At 52.7% G+C, this 20,333-nt stretch overlaps 1 protein-coding gene across 1 annotated transcript; it reads left to right on the forward strand.

Annotated features, from left to right (window-relative positions):
• Positions 1 to 6,941: 6,941 nt before the first annotated feature.
• Positions 6,942 to 19,884, forward strand: NT5DC4 (5'-nucleotidase domain containing 4). The gene is given in 17 exon segments (XM_028122383.1): positions 6,942 to 7,090; positions 9,634 to 9,707; positions 9,791 to 9,908; positions 9,993 to 10,088; positions 10,303 to 10,394; positions 10,509 to 10,566; positions 10,902 to 10,995; positions 11,230 to 11,283; positions 11,517 to 11,600; positions 11,913 to 11,945; positions 12,754 to 12,861; positions 13,108 to 13,174; positions 13,299 to 13,469; positions 14,169 to 14,220; positions 14,560 to 14,620; positions 17,258 to 17,335; positions 19,810 to 19,884. Coding segments are annotated over 17 exon segments (1,464 nt in total).
• The last annotated feature ends 449 nt before the right edge of the window (positions 19,885 to 20,333 follow it).

Here is a 20,333-nt window from a genome sequence, read left to right on the forward strand (position 1 = left end):
GGGCATGGAGCTTCCAGCACGAGGAGGGATTCTGGTTGCCAAACATTCCTGATGTCAGATTCAGTACCAGGAGGTGATGACGAATACCCAGCCTTGTTTCTGAGGGCTCATGGCTGTGGTCAATTATAATTTTGTTTCCAGGTGTTTTCTGTCCACTCCCTAGGGGATTCTGTCCCCCTCCCCCTGAAGGTGACCTTCAGTGTGTCCCCATAGGAGGAGTGGACACGTCCCCCCCTTGGCATCAGGCTTGGCCACATTACCTCCCTGGGCCGATGGAAGTGAGTGGGGGTGATGCCTGCCATGTCCAAGTCAGAGCCTTCAGAGCCATGGTGGACTTCTGCTCTGTGTCTTTGTCTTTGGACATGAGAACAGAGAGGGGTGTCGTTCTGTCATCCTGGGTCCTGGAACCAGAAGACATTTGGAAAAAAGTCACAGTTGATCCACATCTTATGAGTAATGTGGGTGAGAAATAAACCTTGCTTGTCATCAGCCCTGAAAACTCTGGATTGTTTGTTCCAGCAAACTCACCCTGTGAAAATTGACTTAGGATGGGCAACAGTGCCAGGCTGTGCTGAGTCACAGGGTCCAAGATGGTTCTGGGGAGCTGTTTCCCTGCTAACAGCGGCCTCTGGGTTTGATCTGGATTTATCACCAATTGATAAAGAAGTTCTTCATTACAGGAACCAAGATATGCCATGGGCACTACGAAATCCTATACTTTCTAGCGGCATACCAGTTGGCTAGAACGTTCAAAAAGCCATTTGGCAATGTATAATGAGTCCTAAAATAATTTTTACTTCTAGAAATCTAGGCCAAGAAAATAACTGGAGATAAGCAGGGAGTTTCATAATAGAGTTATTTGAAAAATTGGAAACAACTTAATGCCCCATCAGAGTAATAGTTTATACTTTATTCTATATGATGGATACTATGCAGTCATAAAAATCCAGTAGCTGGATATTTAATGCAGGGGGGGCATGCTTACCTTTTAATACTGAGTGAGATAAACAGGATACAGAAATATATCCATATGACAATCTTAACAAATACGGGATCATGCTCTCTATAATTTTGTATATTTTTTCACTTACATCATGTGAATAAGCATTTCCGCCAAGTGTCAAACATGTAAATATGTATAGAAAAATACTGTGAGGAAATAAGCAAAAATAGTGGTTATCTCTGGCTTGCGTTTTCTGTGCTTTCTGTATTTTCCACATGGTCTACGATGAGTATGGACTACTTTTATAATCAGAAGTAACTGCTATTTAAAATAAGAATTATTCCGGTGAACTTGAGGTCTGTCCCTTCGCGCTGTGGCTGCCCAGGGGCCTTAAGTGGGGCTCCTTGTCTAAGAATAAGGCCAGGTGTGTAATTAGGTCAGTCTCCTGCTGCCCTAGAATCTTCGCACGGAGCTCAGCTCGCGCCGCCCAGAACCCCCAGAGTCGCATCTCGGCTGGAGCTCTGAGCCTCCTGGGCCGTCCTGTGTCTGCATTTAGCTTCATCTGGATTTGAGACATCTGTGACCTGTCACCCTGCCCCAGCCACCCTCACGTCCCTCCAGCATGTCTCCTTGAAAAAGTAATGTAGACCTCCCTATTTTATGGAAGAGAAAAGTAAAACTCATGAAGTAAACATTCTGACCATTTGGGGTTGATAGCAATTTGGAATGAGAATAGCTGCTGGGCCAGACCGCTTTTGTTCCTTGCTCCCTGGGGGCTTCTCAGTAAGCTCAATGTCAGCCGGTGTGTCGGGGCGGGGGGGGGGGGGGGGGGGGCGGAACCCTGGGGTGGCTGGCTGGGGGCACTGTGGGGGAGGGAGAATTCTCAGAAATCTCATGTGCATGAGAGCCCAAAGTCTCCCGGTTTGGGAACTCCATCCAAAGGAACAGCCTGACTGTAAACAGGGTCAGCAAGGGCCAGTCCCCTCGTATGGTTTCGCTAACTTCTTTATCCAGGTGTGGCCCTTGTGAGTGAGTGGTGGCGGGCGTGGTGTCCCCGGTCCTGCCCGGCTGGAGCTGCGCTGCAGCTGGGGGTCAGACCTGCGTCTGCTCAGGGAAGGGACAGCTGGGACCGGCAGCCTCACCGGAGCAGAGCCCATGAGTTAAATACAGCAGCGTGATCCACTTGCAAGAACAGTTGGAGCTGTCTCAGAATCACCTAGGGAAACTCTTGCGTGATTTCTCTGTCTGTGGAGCACAGAGCTCCCTCCCGTCCCAAACTCCATCAGGCTCCCTTGGACCTGCTTCAGCTCCACACTGCAAGGCAACACTTGGCCTTGACATCTCCCAGACCGCTCCACATCTGCAACCTTAAATTCCATCATCCTTAATATTTTTTTTATTGAGACACAATGTACATACAGTAAAGGGCATGGATTCTTACGCTTCATAGGTCTGTAAGATTCGGCCATGTTATTGTGGATGGCATAGTTTATTTTTCACTGCCAATTCCATCGGATGGACAGATCACCATTTATTTATCCATTCTTTTGGTGGACACACATTGTCTCTATAACCCACTTTGCTTCCTTCGCCCTCTTTGTTGCTCATTGACACCCCGATCTGGTAGCCCCACCATGTTTTCTTTTCTTTTTTTAAAAGATTTTATTTATTTGACAGAGAGAGACACAGCGAGAGAGGGAACACAAGCAGGGGGAGTGGGAGAGGGAGAAGCAGGCTCCCCGCTGAGCAGGGAGCCCGATGTGGGGCTCGATCCCAGGACCCTGGGACCATGACCTGAGCCGAAGGCAGACGCTTAACGACTGAGCCACCCAGGTGCCCCGCCCCACCATATTTTCTTGCCTATCAGTCTGGCTATAGCGCCCAATCTAATTTCTTCTGTGGCCAAGACTCCTGCAAGGGGAGCCTCTCCCATGCCACTCCTGCTTCACTACCCTCTGCTCCCACTCAGCCGCCGCCATCTTGCCACTGACGTCCCACTGGGTCCCGGGCTCCTGTGACCTACCTTTGCCATATGTAGGGGACATCTGGGGCTTCTCTGACTTGGTCTTTCTGTGGCACTGTCGCTGCTCACGGTTCTCTCCCCCCCCCCCAGGGTGTCCCCCCTTTCTACTTGTCTCCTACAAATTTGGCTGCTCCCTCTCAGCCTCCTTTGCTGTCTCCTCTCCTGTTTCCATCCCCACGTGGTTGTTCCTGGGGCTCTGTCCTCAGTTCGCCTCTCTCCTGAAGGGCCCTCTTGGGTCACTACCTACCATAGATACCGATGCAACTTCTTTCCTCCTCAATCCGTAGATCCCCAAACTGAAAGGATTTCTCAAACTCATTTGGTGGCAAGCCTTGGTTGGGCCCTGACAGGAGCTTTTCTTATTGTCTTTACATAACCACTTCGTGTGCATGAATAGTCATGTGTTGGCTGCAGGAATGTCAATGTGTTTGATCATGGGCTGTTATCCCAGACCCACCAAGGGAATGATGGTGCACATATACACTAAATTATGTATTACTTTCTTAAACTCAGAAAATATTGAATTCTGAAACACATCTGGCCCCATGAGCTCCAGGTGAGGGTTTGTAGACCCAGAACTCACTCCCCACTTCATACCCTCCCAAAAAGTCCCTTCATTTCCTGCTGCCATGTCTGGGTTGGTGGTCCCTACTCCTGTGGCTCTTTAGGATCTTAGCTTCTTCCTTCCTTAGGATCACCTCCAGTTAATCAGTCCCCAGGTCCTAACTGACCCAATGACTCTCCGGCCAGCCTACCCCTGTCCATTCCCTGTAGATTCAGGCAGGTAACAGCCCCCGCCTGGGCTGCTGCAGTAACCTCTCAGGAGCTGTCCCTTCCCTGGCTGGCCAGTCCTCAGCACTGACACCAGAAGCCACTTTAAACCGCGGGGGATCACATCCTTATCCTGCTCAAAATGCTGCCAGGCTTTCCCACCACCTTCAAGGTCAAGGCCAAGTTCTTTAGTAGAACATAGGATCTTTCCTGATCTGGCCCTTCTCCCCTCCCTACCTCTTTGGCTCTCCCTGAAAGAGCTGTGGTCTCATTGCCCCCCTCCCCTTTCAAGAATTGTGGGAATTCTTCCCATGGTCTGTCCAGGGAGCTCCTGTTCTTTTCAAAATCTGGCGGGTATCACCTTCTTCTGGAAAGTGCCCTCACCCCTGACAGATGAGTTCCCCTGTCCCTCTGGCTGGCTGCCTCTGGACCTCATGGGCAGCATCATATGCTCAGGACAGGGGTGCTAGATAATTGCCTTACTTGGTGGATGGTACCACCAGGGGGCTCATTCCTTAATGCTCAGGGAAGGTGCTCATGAAATGCAAAAAAAAAAAAAAAAAAAAAAAAAAGAAAAAGTTTTACTTAAAACAATAAATATTAATTATATAGCATTTTGTATTCTGCTATTTTCATTTGGCATAAGTATTTCTTGAGTTTCGATGTCACATAGTTTATTTTTCATTATCAAACTGCCTATCAGAAAATCGAGTTACTGAAGTAATTAAATATAACCCTGCATTTTGACTAGGCCCCCGGGTGACTCATGCACATTGTTGTTTATTTTGAATTATTATCTCCAGTCTTTTTGTGTCTGCATTTTGTCAGTGGTCGGCACACCAGGGCAAAAGCAATTTTGTGTTCTGCCTTTTTTCTCGCGCGGTGTTCCCTCTCGGGCAGTTTTTGGGTTCGTCTTCTTGAGCACAAGTAGTGAAGTTTGTCCAACATTTAAAGATACAGCTGCACTCTTCAGTTGGACCCAGAGGTGGCCTAGGCTTTTTCATGAATCGTCTTCTTGCATTTAGCTTTTTCTCTTTTCTAGATGCCTTTGTAAAGGATGGATTCTCGGGACTGGAGGATTCAAAGGAAATGGACGCTCTTGCTGCTGGATCTGCATGAAGCCTGGTTTCCCTTGGGGGAGTGACTGCTGACTACAAACACTGCATGGAGGGGGTTGTCATCCTCGGAATGCGGCCCGTGGGACGGGCTCAGGTCCCATGCTCTCTCCCGGTCCTGCCTGATTCAACAGGAGATAGAGGCCAGGCTTGCAGAGGATTTACCAGCCCAACAACAAAAAAACCCATCTGGCTGCTCACCCCTCCCCTCCTGCCCTCCACTCCTTTCTACCTGGAGCTGAGCTCCTGACCTAGGGCAACTGTAGGGATGCCTAGTCTTTTTAAAAAATTTTTTTGAAGATTTATTTATTTATTTGAGAGAGAGAGGGAGAGAGAGAGAGCAGGGAGAAGGGCAGAGGGAGAGGGAGAAGCAGGCTCCGCTCTGAGCATGGACCAGGCAGGGGGCTCTATCCCAGGACTCTGAGATCCTGACCTGAGCCAAAATCAAGAGTCGGATGCTTAACTCTCTGAGGCACCCAGGGGCCCCAGGGATTTCTGTTCTTACCCCTGCCTCCACCGGGCTACTAGGCCAAGTGGAAGAGGGACCGGTGACCCCAGAAGGGAGTGACGGTCTCCCTCCACTGCCCCCACCAACTGTGCAGACTGCGGGGAAAGCAGCAGGAAGGGGATGTTTCCCCCAGAACCTTCCCAGAGTGCTGGTGGTAGTATTGTTTGTGGTGGCAGCAGGGCTGTAAGAGAAAGGGCAGTGAAGGGGAAAGCGAAGGCTCCGGGAATGACAGAAGTTTGTAGAGCATGACCTTAACTTGGCTCAGCCTCTACGTCCTCCTCTAGAAAGAGGATGGCAATAATAGTAATAATACCCACAGCACAGGGCTGAGGTGAACATCAAGTGAGAAAATGAAGTGAAGACGTAGTTCTTGAAAAATGCTGGGTGTTTCCATGAGGAATGAGATTCCCAAGGCCCAAGGATGGGTTGGCTTCAGCCTCCTTGTGCACCCACTGTGTCTAGCGTTGGCTTGATTTGTTAAATGTCTTTTTATTTCTTTATTATTATGTTTATAGATTTTGACGGTCTTTTTTTAAAGATTTTATTTGTTTATTAAAGAGAGAGAGAGAGCACAAGTGGGGGGAGGAGCAGAGGGAGAGGGAGAAGCAGACGCCCCACTCAACAGGGAGCCCGATGCGGGGCTCGATCCCAGGACCCTGGGATCATGACCTGAGCCGAAGGCAGACGCTTAACCAACTGAGCCACCCAGGCGCCCTGTCAAATGTCTTTTTAAAAGTGAGGTCCTGAAACTTTGTACATTAAACTCACCCAGGAAGTAAAAATTGTCTAATGATTAGGTTGCACTCTGGACCAGTTACATGTGAATCTCAGAGAGGGAGGAGGTCCGTCCACCTGCCAGGCTGTCACTCAGCCCTGGCCGTGGCCGCCCCTGAGCTTGAATGCTCACCTGCACTTGCCTGGCAGCTTTTCCCTCGTCAGAAGGTTTATAGCTCCCCAGGTGATTGGCGCATGCAGACTCATGCTCCACATTTGCCACTCAGCGGTGGTGCAGGGCGGCGGCGTGCCGTCGTGCCGGTGATGATCTGGGCACTTGTTAGAAATGTAAAATCTTGGGGCGCCTGGGTGGCTCAGTTGGTTAAGCGACTGCCTTCGGCTCAGGTCATGATCCTGGAGTCCCGGGATCGAGTCCCGCATCAGGGTCCCTGCTCAGCAAGGAGCCTGCTTCTCCCTCTAACCCTCCCCCATCTCATGTACTCTCTCTCTCTCTCTCTCATTCTCGCTTTCTCAAATAAATAAATAAAAAAAAAGAAATGTAAAATCTTGGGCTGCACCCCACCCTGCTGAATCAGAAGCTCATTTAACCAGACCCCAGGTGATTCCTATGCACCTCACAGTTCGAGAAGCCCTGACTGGCACGCTGTTGTAAGAACATTGGTGGGGACCGCAGCACAGATGTTGGTGCCTGGCCCCTGGGTGCGGTCCTTGCTCTACTGATTATTAGTTTTGTAACTCTGGGCAAGATGCTAAACCCCTTGGTGCCTCTGTCTGGTCATCTGTAAATTCACAATAGTGGGAGGCCGGTCTCATGGGGTTGTTCTGAGGCCCGGCTCATGGTAAGCAATGCAAGGATTCTTCTACTGTTACTGTGACAAATCTCTTCCTGAAGGGACTCTGAAATGCAGCAAGCTTCACAAGTGTGACAGTGGCACCAGGGTCGGGGTCAAGAGGGTCCTGGGACAGCCCGAGGTCCCTCCCCGTCTGGACCTGCCGTGAGCCAAGGGGCTCTCCGTACCCTGGGATGGGAGCAGAGACTGGCCACCTCAGCAGATGGCAGCAGGCTAGGAGGTGCTGGCTCCCAGCTGGGCCAGCACAGGTCACCGCAGGCCCCACTGAGAAATGATGGATGACAATGGCTACCAACTACCAGCACGACCAGGCATAAGCCCCACATTGTTCAATCAACCCCACGAGATAGCTGGGAGCGCACTTGGAGAAGTGGCCCGAGAGAGGGCTGAAGTGACAGAGTGTACCTGGACATCACTGGATGGCCTTCCTGTCCTCACGTGAAAGGGAAGCTTGGGAAGGAAACCCAAGTTCGGCTATAGGAAAAGTAAGTTTTGCCATGATAACTCCCAGTGGGAGGGCTAGGAACTTCCCAGTGATCTCCTATAACCAGGTACCCGTCCCCGCCACGCCTGTCTTTATGTCTGACTACATAGGAACCATGCAATAGGGGAAAGGGCGCTTGTTATTTTTTATTTTTTTAAAGATTGTATTTATTTATCTACAGAGATAGAGGGAGAGAGCATGAGCAGGGGGAGGTGCGGAGGGAGAGGGAGCGAGAATCTCAAGCAGACTCCACGCCCAGCGTGGAGCCTGAGGCAGGGCCTGATGCGGGGCTTGATCTCATGACCCGGAGATCAAGACCTGAGCTGAAATCAAGAGCTGAATGCCCAACTGACTGAGCCACCCAGGTGCCCCAGAAAGGGCGCTTTTTAAAAGGTTGACCCAACATGAGCAGAAAGCACAGGATAATGAGTGAAAAGAGACTCTGGAAATGCACCTGATTTCTGAAGTTTGATATTCCTCTGACTCTCTCAATAAAGCCTGTCATTTATGGTCCATCCATCTGTCCATTCATCTGCTAATCTAATTGTCTGTTCATCCATCCATCCATCCACCCACCCATTCACCCACTCATTTATCCAAACATCCATCCGTCCACACATCCATCCATCCCACTGTCCATCTCTCTGTCCATCCATCCATCCATCCATCCATCCATCCATCCATCCATCCATGCAGATCCACCCAGTGAGGGAATTTAGCTCCTGAGTCTCCATATTCTTGCTTCATCATTCTAATATTGTTCATCTGGCATTGCCAAGGAAAGAACTAGTCCATTGAAATACCTTTTTTTCCAGATAATTTTTATCCCTTTAAGAGTGCCTAATTGCATTTAGTTTAGTCATTTTAGAGAGAAAATTTTTTTAAGTGCATCGTAAACTTGTCTTCCTTGCTAAAAGAGGACATGCACATCATATGTCTTTTCGGATGATCCAGGTCAAAGTTCTAAATGGCCACCATAGTGCTTTGTTGTAAGACCAGCGTTGTGGGCTCCCAGGGCTCTCTGCAGCTTGACACTAAATGCTCTGTTTGCTCTGCTTCTGATACTCATTTTTGTGCTTTTGCTGATTCTGATTCTGCTCACCTGCCACTTCTTAGAGCTCTCGGCATGCTTCTGAGCAATTACTTCTTTAAGTGGCCTTGGGCTGGGAGAATTGATAACTAAGTGTGTTAGAATTGTGCACAAAGCAAGAGCCCTGAGTTCTTTGTGTATTTATTAAAGACTTATTTTTTGAAGTACACGAGTCTCCTGCCTTGTAGCCCCTCTCTGCTTCATCCAGGGTTGAAGTGTTCCAGGTGGTTGAACTCCTTGGAGGCATAAGCCCTAGAAACGGAGGTGACATAGTATGTCAATAGACATGAATTGTTCTTCCCAATCATAACTGCTTTCTTTTCTGAAGAAGGGAGGGGATACCAGAGGCTAATATGGATGAATGGGAGCCCAGGGTGGGGTAGCTGGTCAGTGGTGTCCGAAGTGTTTGAGGGATAAGGAAGCTGCTGGGTCCCACTGATAGTGAGCAGGTGGCTGGGGAAGGACCTCCTGCCTCCTGCTCACTCCTCGTGGCAATGGGCAGTGTGGACAGGGGAGAGCAAAGGGAGCCCCCAGGGGCGCTGCAAGGCTTGGTCTCCTTTCAAGGCCTGGGGCAGGACTGGCACCAAGGAGTGAGAGGGGCACTTGGGGTGGGGATCGGGGGCACCTCAGCCTGTAAACACCCCACTTCCTGACATACTCCTCACAACACAGCAGCCTCAAGAGTGACCCCTTTAAATGCACAGATAGGGTGACACTCAAAACGCTGACACACACCTGGCTAGCAAGGGGACCCTTCTCTCTAGGTGGGCAGTGGCCTGTCAGATGGAAACACTGACAATATACACTCAGGCAGGGAGGGAGTGCCCTTCACTTCCCTCCCACCTGGGGACAAGCACTGCCTATTTGTGACAAACACATCAGCTCTGAACTTGGACACAGTGACTCCCCTCAGGAAAGTGACCACCCCGCTGACAATCGGGCATCCTCCCTCCCAGGGTCACCCAGGGCACACTCCTGCATGGTGAGGCACTTCTCTGAGGCTCCCTGCGCACCCGTACACATGCCCACCCGCACGTGCTCAGACACACTGAGACCCAACAAGGCTTGGGGAGCTGGGGGCTGATTCCAACAGTCTTCTCCCCGCCTCTCCAGGAGTTTTGTCAACCGCAGCTTGGTGCTGGGGAAGGTTCACTGCTTTGGCTTTGACATGGACTACACCCTGGCTGGTAGGGAGGGAGGGGGCAGGGTGTCTGGGGCTGGGGGAGCAGCGGGCAGGCACCAACCAGCTGGTTCTGCTGGGTTCCCGCAGCCTACAAGTCCCCAGTGTATGAGGCACTGGCCTTTGAGTTACTGCTGGAGCGCCTGGTGTGCACTGGGTACCCACACGAGATGCCGCGTTACACCTACGACCCTTCCTTCCCCACCAGGTGCGGGAGCCGGCTGGGGTGGGAGGCTGTGGCCCGTTGTGAGCCCTGGCACCCCCACCCATAGCCTCTGCACTCTCTCCCCAGGGGGCTGGTGTTTGACGTGCTCTATGGGAAACTGCTGAAGGTGGACACCCAGGGGAACATGCTGCTGGGCACCCATGGCTTCGCCTTCCTCTCGGAGTAAGGGACAAGGTGTGGAGGGCAAGGATGCTGGGGGGCGGGGGGAGGAGAGACTCAGGCACACAGCAGAGGCTCAACAATGCCAGCTGGATAAGAGAGAGCGAGCAGGGGTGGGGGTGGGGGGATGGGTGGGAAGGAATGGCAGGGCTTGGATGGGCCGCCAGGAGGCGCTAGGGAGGGCACATTGCCTGCACCCAGCCCACTCCCTCCCCAGGGCAGAGATCTGGAGCTTCTACCCCAGCAAGTTCATTCAGAGGGACGACCTGCAGAGGTTCCACATCCTCAACACACTTTTCAACCTGCCTGGTGAGGGCTGGATAGCGGGTGTGGGGAGGTGGTCCTCGGGGCGCCCCGCTCTGGCCTGGGTGGGCTGCTGCCTGGGTCCCTGGGCCAGCGACCTGACTGGCCTCTCCCCCTGAGAAACCTACCTGTATGCTTGCCTGGTGGACTCCTTCTCAGGCTGCTCCCGTGACACCAATTGCGTCCCATGCCCTGTCCAGCCCTGGGTGACCAACAGGACATTGCCGCTGCCCAGGGCCCAAGCCCTGAACTGGGGTCCCTGCCAAGGAGCACAGACCCCTCCTGAGGGGCTCTAGGAGCTCAGTGGGAAGGCTTTCACTGCAGGGGGGCCCCCCCCGACCTTGTAACTGGTGCCCCCCCAAGGGATGACCCACCACAGGGTGACGCCCCTTCCAGCATAGCTGGGACATAAACTCAGTGTGTGGTTCGAGGGCTGACTCTGATATAGGGTCCAGGTTTGGTGGTCACCTCAGGCCCCCTTATTGGCTTCTCTGTCCTCTCGGCCTGCCCCAGCTGTGACACTGGCTATCAGCATGGGAACGTCTTCATGTCCTTCTGAAGCCTCTTCCCAGACGTGAATGATGCCATGGATAATGTCCACCAGTCGGTGAGGGCTGGGACCCCAGGACCCCTGACTTGTCTGCCCTCAGCTCTGCTGGGCCAGCCCTGAGGGCTCCAGCCCCCATAGAGTTTCCACTCCTCTGCCTGCTGAGGACTGTGGTCTGGGCTCCCTGCATCTTGGACCCAGACATGCGGGCAGGTTGGTCGCACGCGTGCACACACACACACACACACACACACACACACACACACACACACACAGTTCTGCTCCCGCCTGCAGGGCTATCTGAAGGAGAAGACCCTGGAGGACTTGTACAAATACGTGGAGAAGGATGTGAGTGGGTCATGACCAGGCCTGTCTCTTTGTCCCCCTCCTCCCCAGGGCAGTAGGGCCATGTCCCTGCCTCCCTCCTCAAGATGTGGACAGAGCTCTGTAGCCTAGCCTTGCTCACAGACTTTCCTGCCTGGCCTGGAGCCCCGTGCCTGGGAGGCCGAGAGCCGAGAAAGGGATCCCAGGGCAGTTGGGGGAGGCCCCACCCCTGGAAGTGATGTCTACCTCTGTTCCAGGTGCGCATCCCCATCCTGCTGGGCAAGACGAAGGAGGTTGGGAAAGTGTTTCTGGCCGCCAACAGCAGCTACAACTACACGGATGTGAGTGTGTGGATGGGGGGGGGGGGGCTCGGCCATCAGAGCCCAGAGAACTGACTCCTTTCTGGCCGCTGGAGGAAACTGTATAAACAGTGAGGGGTCTGGAGGAGCCAAGACCCTACTACCCTCCCTGTCTGGTTGGCATTTTGGGTTCCATTTCTTGGCATTTTAAGGTCTCAGTGGAGTGAGCAATTTCTCACCACATAGCTCCTGTGGTCCCCAGTGTGTCCTGTGAAGTGGGGTGAGGGAGGAGGCAGGCAGTGGCCCCTGGCCCAGCCCAGCTGGGTGCCCTGACCCTTGCCCTGTCTTTGCCAGGCCATCATGACCTACCTGTTTGGAATTGGTGAGGTGAGTGCCACGTGCCTGGCTGGGGTGGGCTGTGCCAAAGGCAGGAGGGCCAGGCCAGGCCACAGTGCTGAGGGCCTCTCTCATGTCCGGCCTTCCCCTTGAGGAGGAACTAAGTGTGGGAGGGGGCTTTTCCCATGCATGGGCCTCGCTGGAGATGGTCAGAGAGAGCAGGGGGTGGGAGGTCAGTGACCTCAGCCAGGCCAAGGGAGGCCCTTGGCCGGGGGGGAAGGCCACTTAGAGCCTTGGAGGAGGCCATGAAGAGGCAATCAGATGTTTGGGGAGGGGCTCAGTGAGGTGCAAGGGGGTGGGGTCAGGCTGTGGCAGACCCAGGGAAGGGGAGTGTGTGACCCACCCTGTGGCACCGCGTGCGACCAGGAGTCACTGGCAGGCAAATGGGTGAGCAGGGCTCGAACTCAGCCACTGCGCTCAGATCCTCTGTCCCTGGGTCTCTGCCCGAGCGCTCTGAGGAGCTCTGGAGGCTGATGTGAGAGCCCACACAGTATCCAACACCTGCCTCCACACATACCTTTTGAGCACTTCCTTGTGCTAGGATGGTCAGGGCCAAGGATGCTGGGGAGCCAGAGGCACCGCAGGGCTGGGAGTCAGGACCAGGGTGCGTGGCTGGCTTGTGACTTGAGCCCTGGCAAACTTTCACAGTGCAGAGCGTGGCTGAACCTGGGCTGGTACTCCCGCCAAGCAAGGCAGGCCAGGGGGTGGGGGACCAGGGAGGAGCTGGGCCATGTGTCAGGGTCAGATGTCCCAGACTGCGTGTGTGTGTCTGCACGTGCTCTCCCACGCCTGTCCACAGACTGAGGCCTCCGACAGGCCCTGGAGGTCCTACTTAGACCTGATTGTGGTAGACACACAGAAGCCCCGCTTCTTTGTTGAGGGAATGGTGCTGAGACAGGTCAACACAGTAATGGTGGGGGCTGAGGCCCCATCCACCCTGACCAGGAGGGCCATGTTGTCAGGGAGCCCGCCCCTGAGGCTGGACCTGCCCTTGGCAGCTCCCTCTCTGCTGCTCTGTCTGTCCCTGGAGACAGGGACCCAGGGGCCTCCTTCAGGGCTCGCTCTCACCTCCGTCCTCCCACGCCCCCATGGCTACCCCTGCCGCTCCCAGCCCCCTGCTCTCTCTGACCAGGGTGCCCCTCTGCCCCTCCAGGACTCGGGCAAGCTCCCCATGGGCACCTACACGGGGCCCCACCACCACTGTGTGGTTTACTCTGGAGGTACCAGCTCCCACCTCGCCCCCTTGCCTCCACAGGCACCCTACCTCGACTAGGAGCCCATGGCCCCAACCTGCCGACCAGGCAGGAGGGGCTGTGAGCAAGCCTGTCCTCCCATGGGGGGCAGGCTCTTCAGATGTGGTGTGCGAGCTGCTCAGGGTGCAGGGGAAGGATGTCCTGTACATCGAGGACCACATCTTTGGGGACATCCTCAAGTCTAAGAAGCGGCAGTGCTGGCGGACTTGCCTGGTGGTTCCTGAGCTGTCCCGGGAGCCGGGCATCTGGGCCCAAGAGAAGGGTGAGCTGTGGAGGGGTCAGGACCAGGAAGGGGGGCGCTGGCCACTAGTGCAGAGGCCTGCCCCTTCACCATCTTGCCCTCTTTCCTGTTGGGGTTAGTAGTGACCATAATAATACTGTCCACTCTGTGGTTTACGAGAGCGGAACTACTTTATCCATGAGGAAACAGAGATCCAGAGAGGTTAAGCAGCTTGCCCAAAGTCACACAGCCAGAAAGGGCAAGGCCGACTCAAATTCCTATCTGCTGACTCCAGAATACTGTGGTGTTTCTGTAGTCCGAGGCCTCCTTCCTCACCTGACTCTACCCTCCTTATTCACCTGAGGACTCTTAGAGAGTGGAAGGTCCACTCCCCCACCTGGGAATGACTTGTATCCTCGGGGTCAGGAGTGGCTTTGAGCCCAAACAATTCAGGTTTGTTCTAAGAGCTGGGTCTGAGTCATTACCATGTGACCATGGGTGGGTCACCTGACTCCCTGACCGGCTTCCTCACCTGTCCCACAAGACCTTTGCTGTAACTGCTCTGCTCTGGGTGGAGCTTCACTTGATGTAAGGAAGGGGTGAAGGATGTTATGCACACAGCTTGGGGTGTGTAGACCCCTGGTGACCTCTAGCCTCACCACATGGCTGAGCTAGGCTTGGGGCAGACAAAGGAAGGTGGGGCTGCCACTCACCCCTCGCTGTCTCCTGTTGACTTTTCAGAGTGGATGGAGGAGCTGAAGAGACTGGATGTGCGCCTGGCAGAACTGTACCAGTGAGAGCCCTGCCCACAGCGGGGAGAGGGATGGAGGGTCCTGGTCAGTAGTCAGGAAATCAAGATCTGTTCCAGGCTGGCCTTCCCTAGTAAACTGGGTTTTGGGATCCCTCTGACCCCCTTGGGTCACACTGTGACCTCTAGGTCCTTCCTCCTTACCCACTCAGCATGGACTCAGGAGGCCTGTCCTTTCACACACATGTGCACACACCCAGCCCAGCACCCTCCCTGGGTGCCCGTGGAGTGCCCTCTGACCCCCATGGGGCCTAGGGAGGTTGTGCCTGGAGCTTGCAGGCCCTGTTCATTTTCTCCTGGGTCATGTGGCCATTTTTGCACCAGGCACATGGATGGGAGCAGTTATGGGCTGCAAGTCATCAACTCCACCAAGAGGGAGATTCAGGTAAGAGTGAGTGCTGAGCGAGGAGGAGACCCTCACCCGCGGGGGTTGGGGGTGGGGTGTGGGCCTCCAGGCTGCCTGCCCCATCTGCTTCCGTCCCAGGTGCCTGAGCCCAGTGTTGTGATTTTCCCCAACCTCCGCAGAGCCACCTGTCCTTGTCTGCCAGCGCCCTCTGCTGGCCCATGTTCCAAATGACAGCAGAGCACTGCCGCAGAAGGGCTGAGTTTAGCCTGTGGGGTGATTTGTGGCGTGTCTCTCAATCTCCATTAACCCTCCTTGAGATGTGCGGGCTTGTCGGGTTGGGTCATGTGACTGACTAGCCAGCTGTGATCAGCGTCTGGGAGAAGCTAGATGAGCCGCCCCAGAAGAGGGATTTAGGGCCAATGAGCTGATGGGTCCTGGGAAAAGGAGGAAGGAAAACGCCCCGTGGCACCTCTGACCAGCCCCCAAAGCTGGGAGAATCCCGGAGGCCGTGTCAGCGGGATTCAGGCCATTTGGCATGCACAGAGCCAGCTGGGCCCAATAATGAAGGATCTCTGCAGAGCCTTTGGAGGGTATAAAGCCCTTGCATGCTATTTGATCCTTCCATAGCCCTGAGAAGTAGGCTGGGCAGCGACAGTTACCTTTATTTTACAGATGAGAAAATGGAGGCTCAGTGAGGGGAAATAGCATGCTTTTGGTCACTCTGGGTGTAAATGTCCGGACCAGTTCTCTAGACGCTGAAAGCAAGGCCTAGTGATGAGGTGGGGGCCTGTGAAGTGGGCAGGCGTGGGGTCGGGTGCATGGGCCTCTGCAGAGGCTCTCTGTCGGAGCATCAGAAGCTGCATTAAGCTGAGGGTTTGGTCTGGGTGGTCACTCTCCAGGTCCAGGCAGGTAACTGTGAGGAAAGCAGGGAAGGGGGGCCCGGGGCAAAATGCAGAGCTGCCTCACCTCCCAAAACACCCGGCGCCACCTCTGGGTTTAAAGAACACAGCTCCTTCCCTACCAGGGGCAAAGGCCCCAAGTTCCTGGGGTGATAGACCCAGGGAGGGCAGAGCGGGGCCTGGCCCCAGCAGTGTAGGATTGGCTGTGGGTGATGCAGGTCCAGGTGGGATGGGCTCTCTCCTCTGCCAGAGAGTCACCCGGGAGCTGGACCTGTGCTACAGCATGATGAGCAGCCTGTTCCGCTGCGGCTTCCGCCAGACGCTCTCCTCCAGCCAGCTGATGGGCTACGCAGACCTCTACACTGCCGCCTGCCTCAGCTTCCTGCGCTACCCGCTAGGCTCGCCACATCGGGCGGCCCTGGAACTGGTGAGTCCCTGCAGAGCCTCCCTGGCATCCCTCACCCTCTGCCCCAGAAGGACCCTCTGGTCCCCAGCCCCGCCAAGAGCTTTCGAGGTCACCAGACCCAGTCTCCCACCGCCAGGTGCAAGTGGTCCAAGCCTTGCAGGGAACTGTGGGCGACCTAAGAGGAGTTGCAGTGCTAGAGATAAGATGCTGCAGCTGGGAAGTTTTCTTCCTGTCCAGCCTTCACACCTGCTTTAAACTGAGACCACCTTAACTCAGTATTTCCTTAGTAGAGAGGATATCAGATGCTAGGAGGAAGGCTGCAGTACCTCTCCCCTCAGTTAACATAGTGACTTCAGAAGAAATGGATGAAGCAGTAGATGATACAGTAAATGCCTCAGCTGGCTTTCCTCTGAACACCTGCACCCGCTCCTGGGTCAAGGGCAGGGAGGTGGAGGGGGTGATGATGTCACTGGGTTAGCGGGAGCCGTCACTGCAGCGCGTGCCTGAGCACGCGTGTCAGTTCTCCCAATGAAGTGTCAGTATTTTCATCTTGTAACATGGAGTCTCATGTCAAGGATCTGGACTTGAAAGAATTCTCCGGGGCTCCTTGCCTCCTGCTTTTCTTGCCACTCTCAGCTGCCTTCCAGATGCTTGAGAGGCAAAAACCATTTTCTGAGTGTCTCCTGGGTTTCCTGCATTGGCTAGGTGCCTTTTATTTATTTTGTTTTTAAGTAATTTTGCTTAATGCTCAGTATAACCCACCAGAGTTTTTTTTTTTTTAAATCTTCATCGTACCATTGGTGAAATGGAAGTGCAGAGAACCTAAGTACCTTGCTGTCACTGCTAGTAGACTGCAGAGTCAGGATTGGAACCCAGTGCTCTTGAAGAACTGGGGACATGCTCTGTCCCCTGCACCACACTGCCACACACTGGCAAGCGGGGAAGTGAGCTCTCAGCGTGCAGCCTCCTCTCATGGCTAGGTTTTTAGATGAGCAGGGCTGGAGAATTCCTGTTGGCAAAACTGGGGGGTCCAAAGCCTAGTTAGACATTGTTGCTAAAGTAGTGACCAGACAGGTGAAGAAAAAGCAACCTGAGCACCAAACTGAAACATGTAAAGAAACCTGCGATTTACCCAACCATGCTGACCTGGGATTTTTGAGAAAGTGATGTCCATTTGCCAGAACCTTCCTTCTCTGGCTGACCCTCCTGGGCTTCCTCTTCTGCAGCATCATTGGACAAGAAGCTGGCAGCTGTGGGTGGAGTGAAGTGGTGGTGGTGGTGGGGTGTTGTTGTCTATGCATAATCAAGGGCTTCCAGAAAGCCTCGACACTGAAGGAGCTGCTCCATCTCCACCTGCATGTGTCTCTGCAGATGCCCCATGAGTCATTTGTGGAGCAAGAATGAGCCAAACTTGATCCCTTCTCCTGCCCCCGCTTCTACAGCCAGAGGGTGAGTTGCTAGGAGGTGGTGGGTTGCTTCCAACCACAGTAGAGCTGGGAGGAGCCAGCTGCCTTGTGCTGGGGGAGCTCAGCCACCTGGGGCTACCCTGGGCTAGAGTAGGGGTTCCCAATGGAATGGTATTCAACCGAGGAGGCATCTTGTCTTCAAGTGTAATCATCCCTGAGTATTTATGTCGAAATTTTATCACAAATTGCTTTTCTTTGTATTTCTCCTATGTTATAGTATTACATTGATTTTTAAAATTATAGAGAGAATAACTATATCATCTATGAATTTCAATTCAGGAGAGAAAAGAGGAAATTAAAATATTTGTTTTTAAAATGGGGCATTGGGTCCCCTAGGGCTGGGAAGCCCCGGCTCTAAGCCCAGATTCACAGGTTTTGTTCAGCAGAGGCTAGCTGGTGCCTTCCACCTCTCCAGACCACTTTTGGCTGATTCGTCTGACAAATCCATTCCCACTCTGGAAGAAGCTGCAGAACACGTGCTCTTCCAAGCTAGGATTCCTCTCTAGACAGCCTTTATAAACACAATGAGTAGGGGCTCTGCTTCAGCTCCTTTGTCCCTTTGTGCTGCGTGGTCCCCCTGTGAGTGGACACTCCAGCTTTCATGAGTGGCAGACTTGGCTCCTAGCCTGGTTCTGCATCCCGGAACCCTGCATGCGGCTTCCTGGGGCTTGATTTTTAAAATGTTCATCTCATAGCCTTCCTTTTGCTGGGTGGTGCCAGGCTCGGTGTGCATTTTTTCAGTGTTTACTGAGTGCCTCCTGCATGCCAGGTAATTTAGAAACTGAATGGTAAGCTTCTTTACTCCTGCCTAGGAGAAGCTCACAATTCAAGCACATTAACAATCTTTTATCAGTGGTCTGCAACTATGTTTCCATCTCAACCCACCAGAGGGCTGGACACATTCCTATCAGGAACTCTGGGTCCTCTGGGGATGTGTGTGGTTTGATTTCTCTACCCCTCATCTCCATCCCAGACCAGACCAGGGCATTCTGGCACATTCTCTACCCCGGGGTGGGAGCCATTGTGTGAGCTCAGGAGGACGGATTCCATAACTAGCTTTCTTTGTTTCTTAAAAGGCTGAGGGCAAAGAGAGGGATGAGGACCAGGAAAGCTGCACTGAGGTTGACTGAACCCTGGACATGGGCTGACATCATGGTTGTCTTCTACCTGAGATAGTTTTCAGATAAATGGAAAAGTATGGAAGAGAGAAAAAGCAATCATATTGAAATCTAAATGTAACAGACTTGGAGCCCAAGAACATGTCTTTTAGGGAGGAGGGAGTATTGTCATCATCCTAGAAGACACCCCTGTGGCCTTTGAACCATTTAAAAATGGGTGTAACAAGTGGAATTATTTTACCCAGTTCCCCTGAGCTACATCACCATTCATATCCAGTTTTATTTCTACACATTTCTTAAAAATAGTATTTTTGTGCATTTTGATTCTGTTACTAGTAATAACAATAATACTCGATTGGCCGTAGATGACTTCATTGACTGTTCTTTCCAGGTCACTATGAAAGACAGTAAATGAGATAGCCCAAACATCTTTGAGCTTGGTGTATACATGCATTAAAAAACATATACAAAGTCATACTCATGACTTAAAGACTTGGTACTTTATTTTGGCAGGAGCTGCTCTGTGGCACTAAGCCCATGCCCTTCATTGTTCTGAGGTTACTGATTTGAATTCACTTCTCCAGCTCCTGTTTTTTCTGTTGGTAGCATCATCTGGTATTATCTAGAGGCTTAGAATGAATATACCTATGTAACTGAAATGACAAAACCAACTCTCAAAGGAACAGATCTGTGAAAGAGTTCGCTAGTTTCGCTTTCTGTGGATAATCAAGGGAAACATTTGGAATATCTGAGGATAAATAAGGGACGACGGGCCATGTACTGAAAGAGTTTCAGAAGCTTGCAGGTCTGGTGCTGCTAAGACTGTTTGCTCTTCTTCCTGGGTTGACTTTTGGGCCTGAGTCTGTAAAGGAGCTTCTCCAGGCAGAGACCAGGTATCCCTGGCCTTGTGTCTTCAAACACTACATTCTTGTTCAAGGGCTAGAGGGTAGAATTTTATCAGGAAAATTGCTCAGACCCTAGGGCCCATGCTTTTCTGGAAAGATGCTGAAATACGGTGCAGTAGCTAATACTACAGAAATCAACCATTAGAATTCCCTGCTAGGGTAGTGAGAATGCAGAGAGGGCTGGGGGATGAATAGCCACCAGAAGAACTCTTCAGGTCTGAGGAAGAGTGAGGGAGGGGGAGGGGGATGCGGTGGCATGCTTTTTCCTTCTGCCTTAAGCATCCCCTCCCTCTTCTCCTGTTAAACCTGCTCTTGCCTCAGACTCGAGGGGCCTCTCCACCTCCCTGACTGGATCCGATCCTTCTGTTCGTCCCATCCTAGGGACCTCACTTTCTGGGGATTATTGCATTTTCATACATTTGTGTCCCCCCTAGACTCTTGGCTTCATAGGGCCAGGTCACACAGCTCATCGCTGCATCTCTGGCATCTACGGTGTCCTGTTTTACTGAGTGAACTATGTCACCTGGCTTATTATTACACTGCAGGGGAAAAAGGGGGGGGGGACAAAGGTAGATTGTAAGACAAGAGGATGTGGGGGAAAGACTAGAAAACTTTGGATTAGAACTCTGCTAAGCTCGTAGGAAGTCAGCTGGGGCATGGTAAGGTGGAAAATACTTCTGTCAGGGGGCTGTTCAACCTCTGTACTCATTTACCTATACTTTAGTTGGAAATGAACTTCATTATTCCCAAGACTGTAGTAGATACTGATAGTCCATTTCTGGAAGAATTTTTAGTTGGGCATGTGGCCACCCAAAATACGTTTCCCAGCCTTCTTTGAAGATAAGTGCATGTGCCCAGTGGCCCCACAATCCTAAGTAGAAATAATATGTCCAATGACCAAGCTGTAACCTTAAAAGGAGAGGGGCATGTCTTCTACCTCCTCTCTTCCCGGATCCCT

This window comes from Eumetopias jubatus, unplaced genomic scaffold, assembly GCF_037043125.1.
Source record: "Eumetopias jubatus isolate StellerSeaLion01/CBP00866 unplaced genomic scaffold, mEumJub1_p1.0 scaffold_9, whole genome shotgun sequence".
NCBI classification, from domain to species: Eukaryota; Metazoa; Chordata; class Mammalia; order Carnivora; family Otariidae; genus Eumetopias; species Eumetopias jubatus.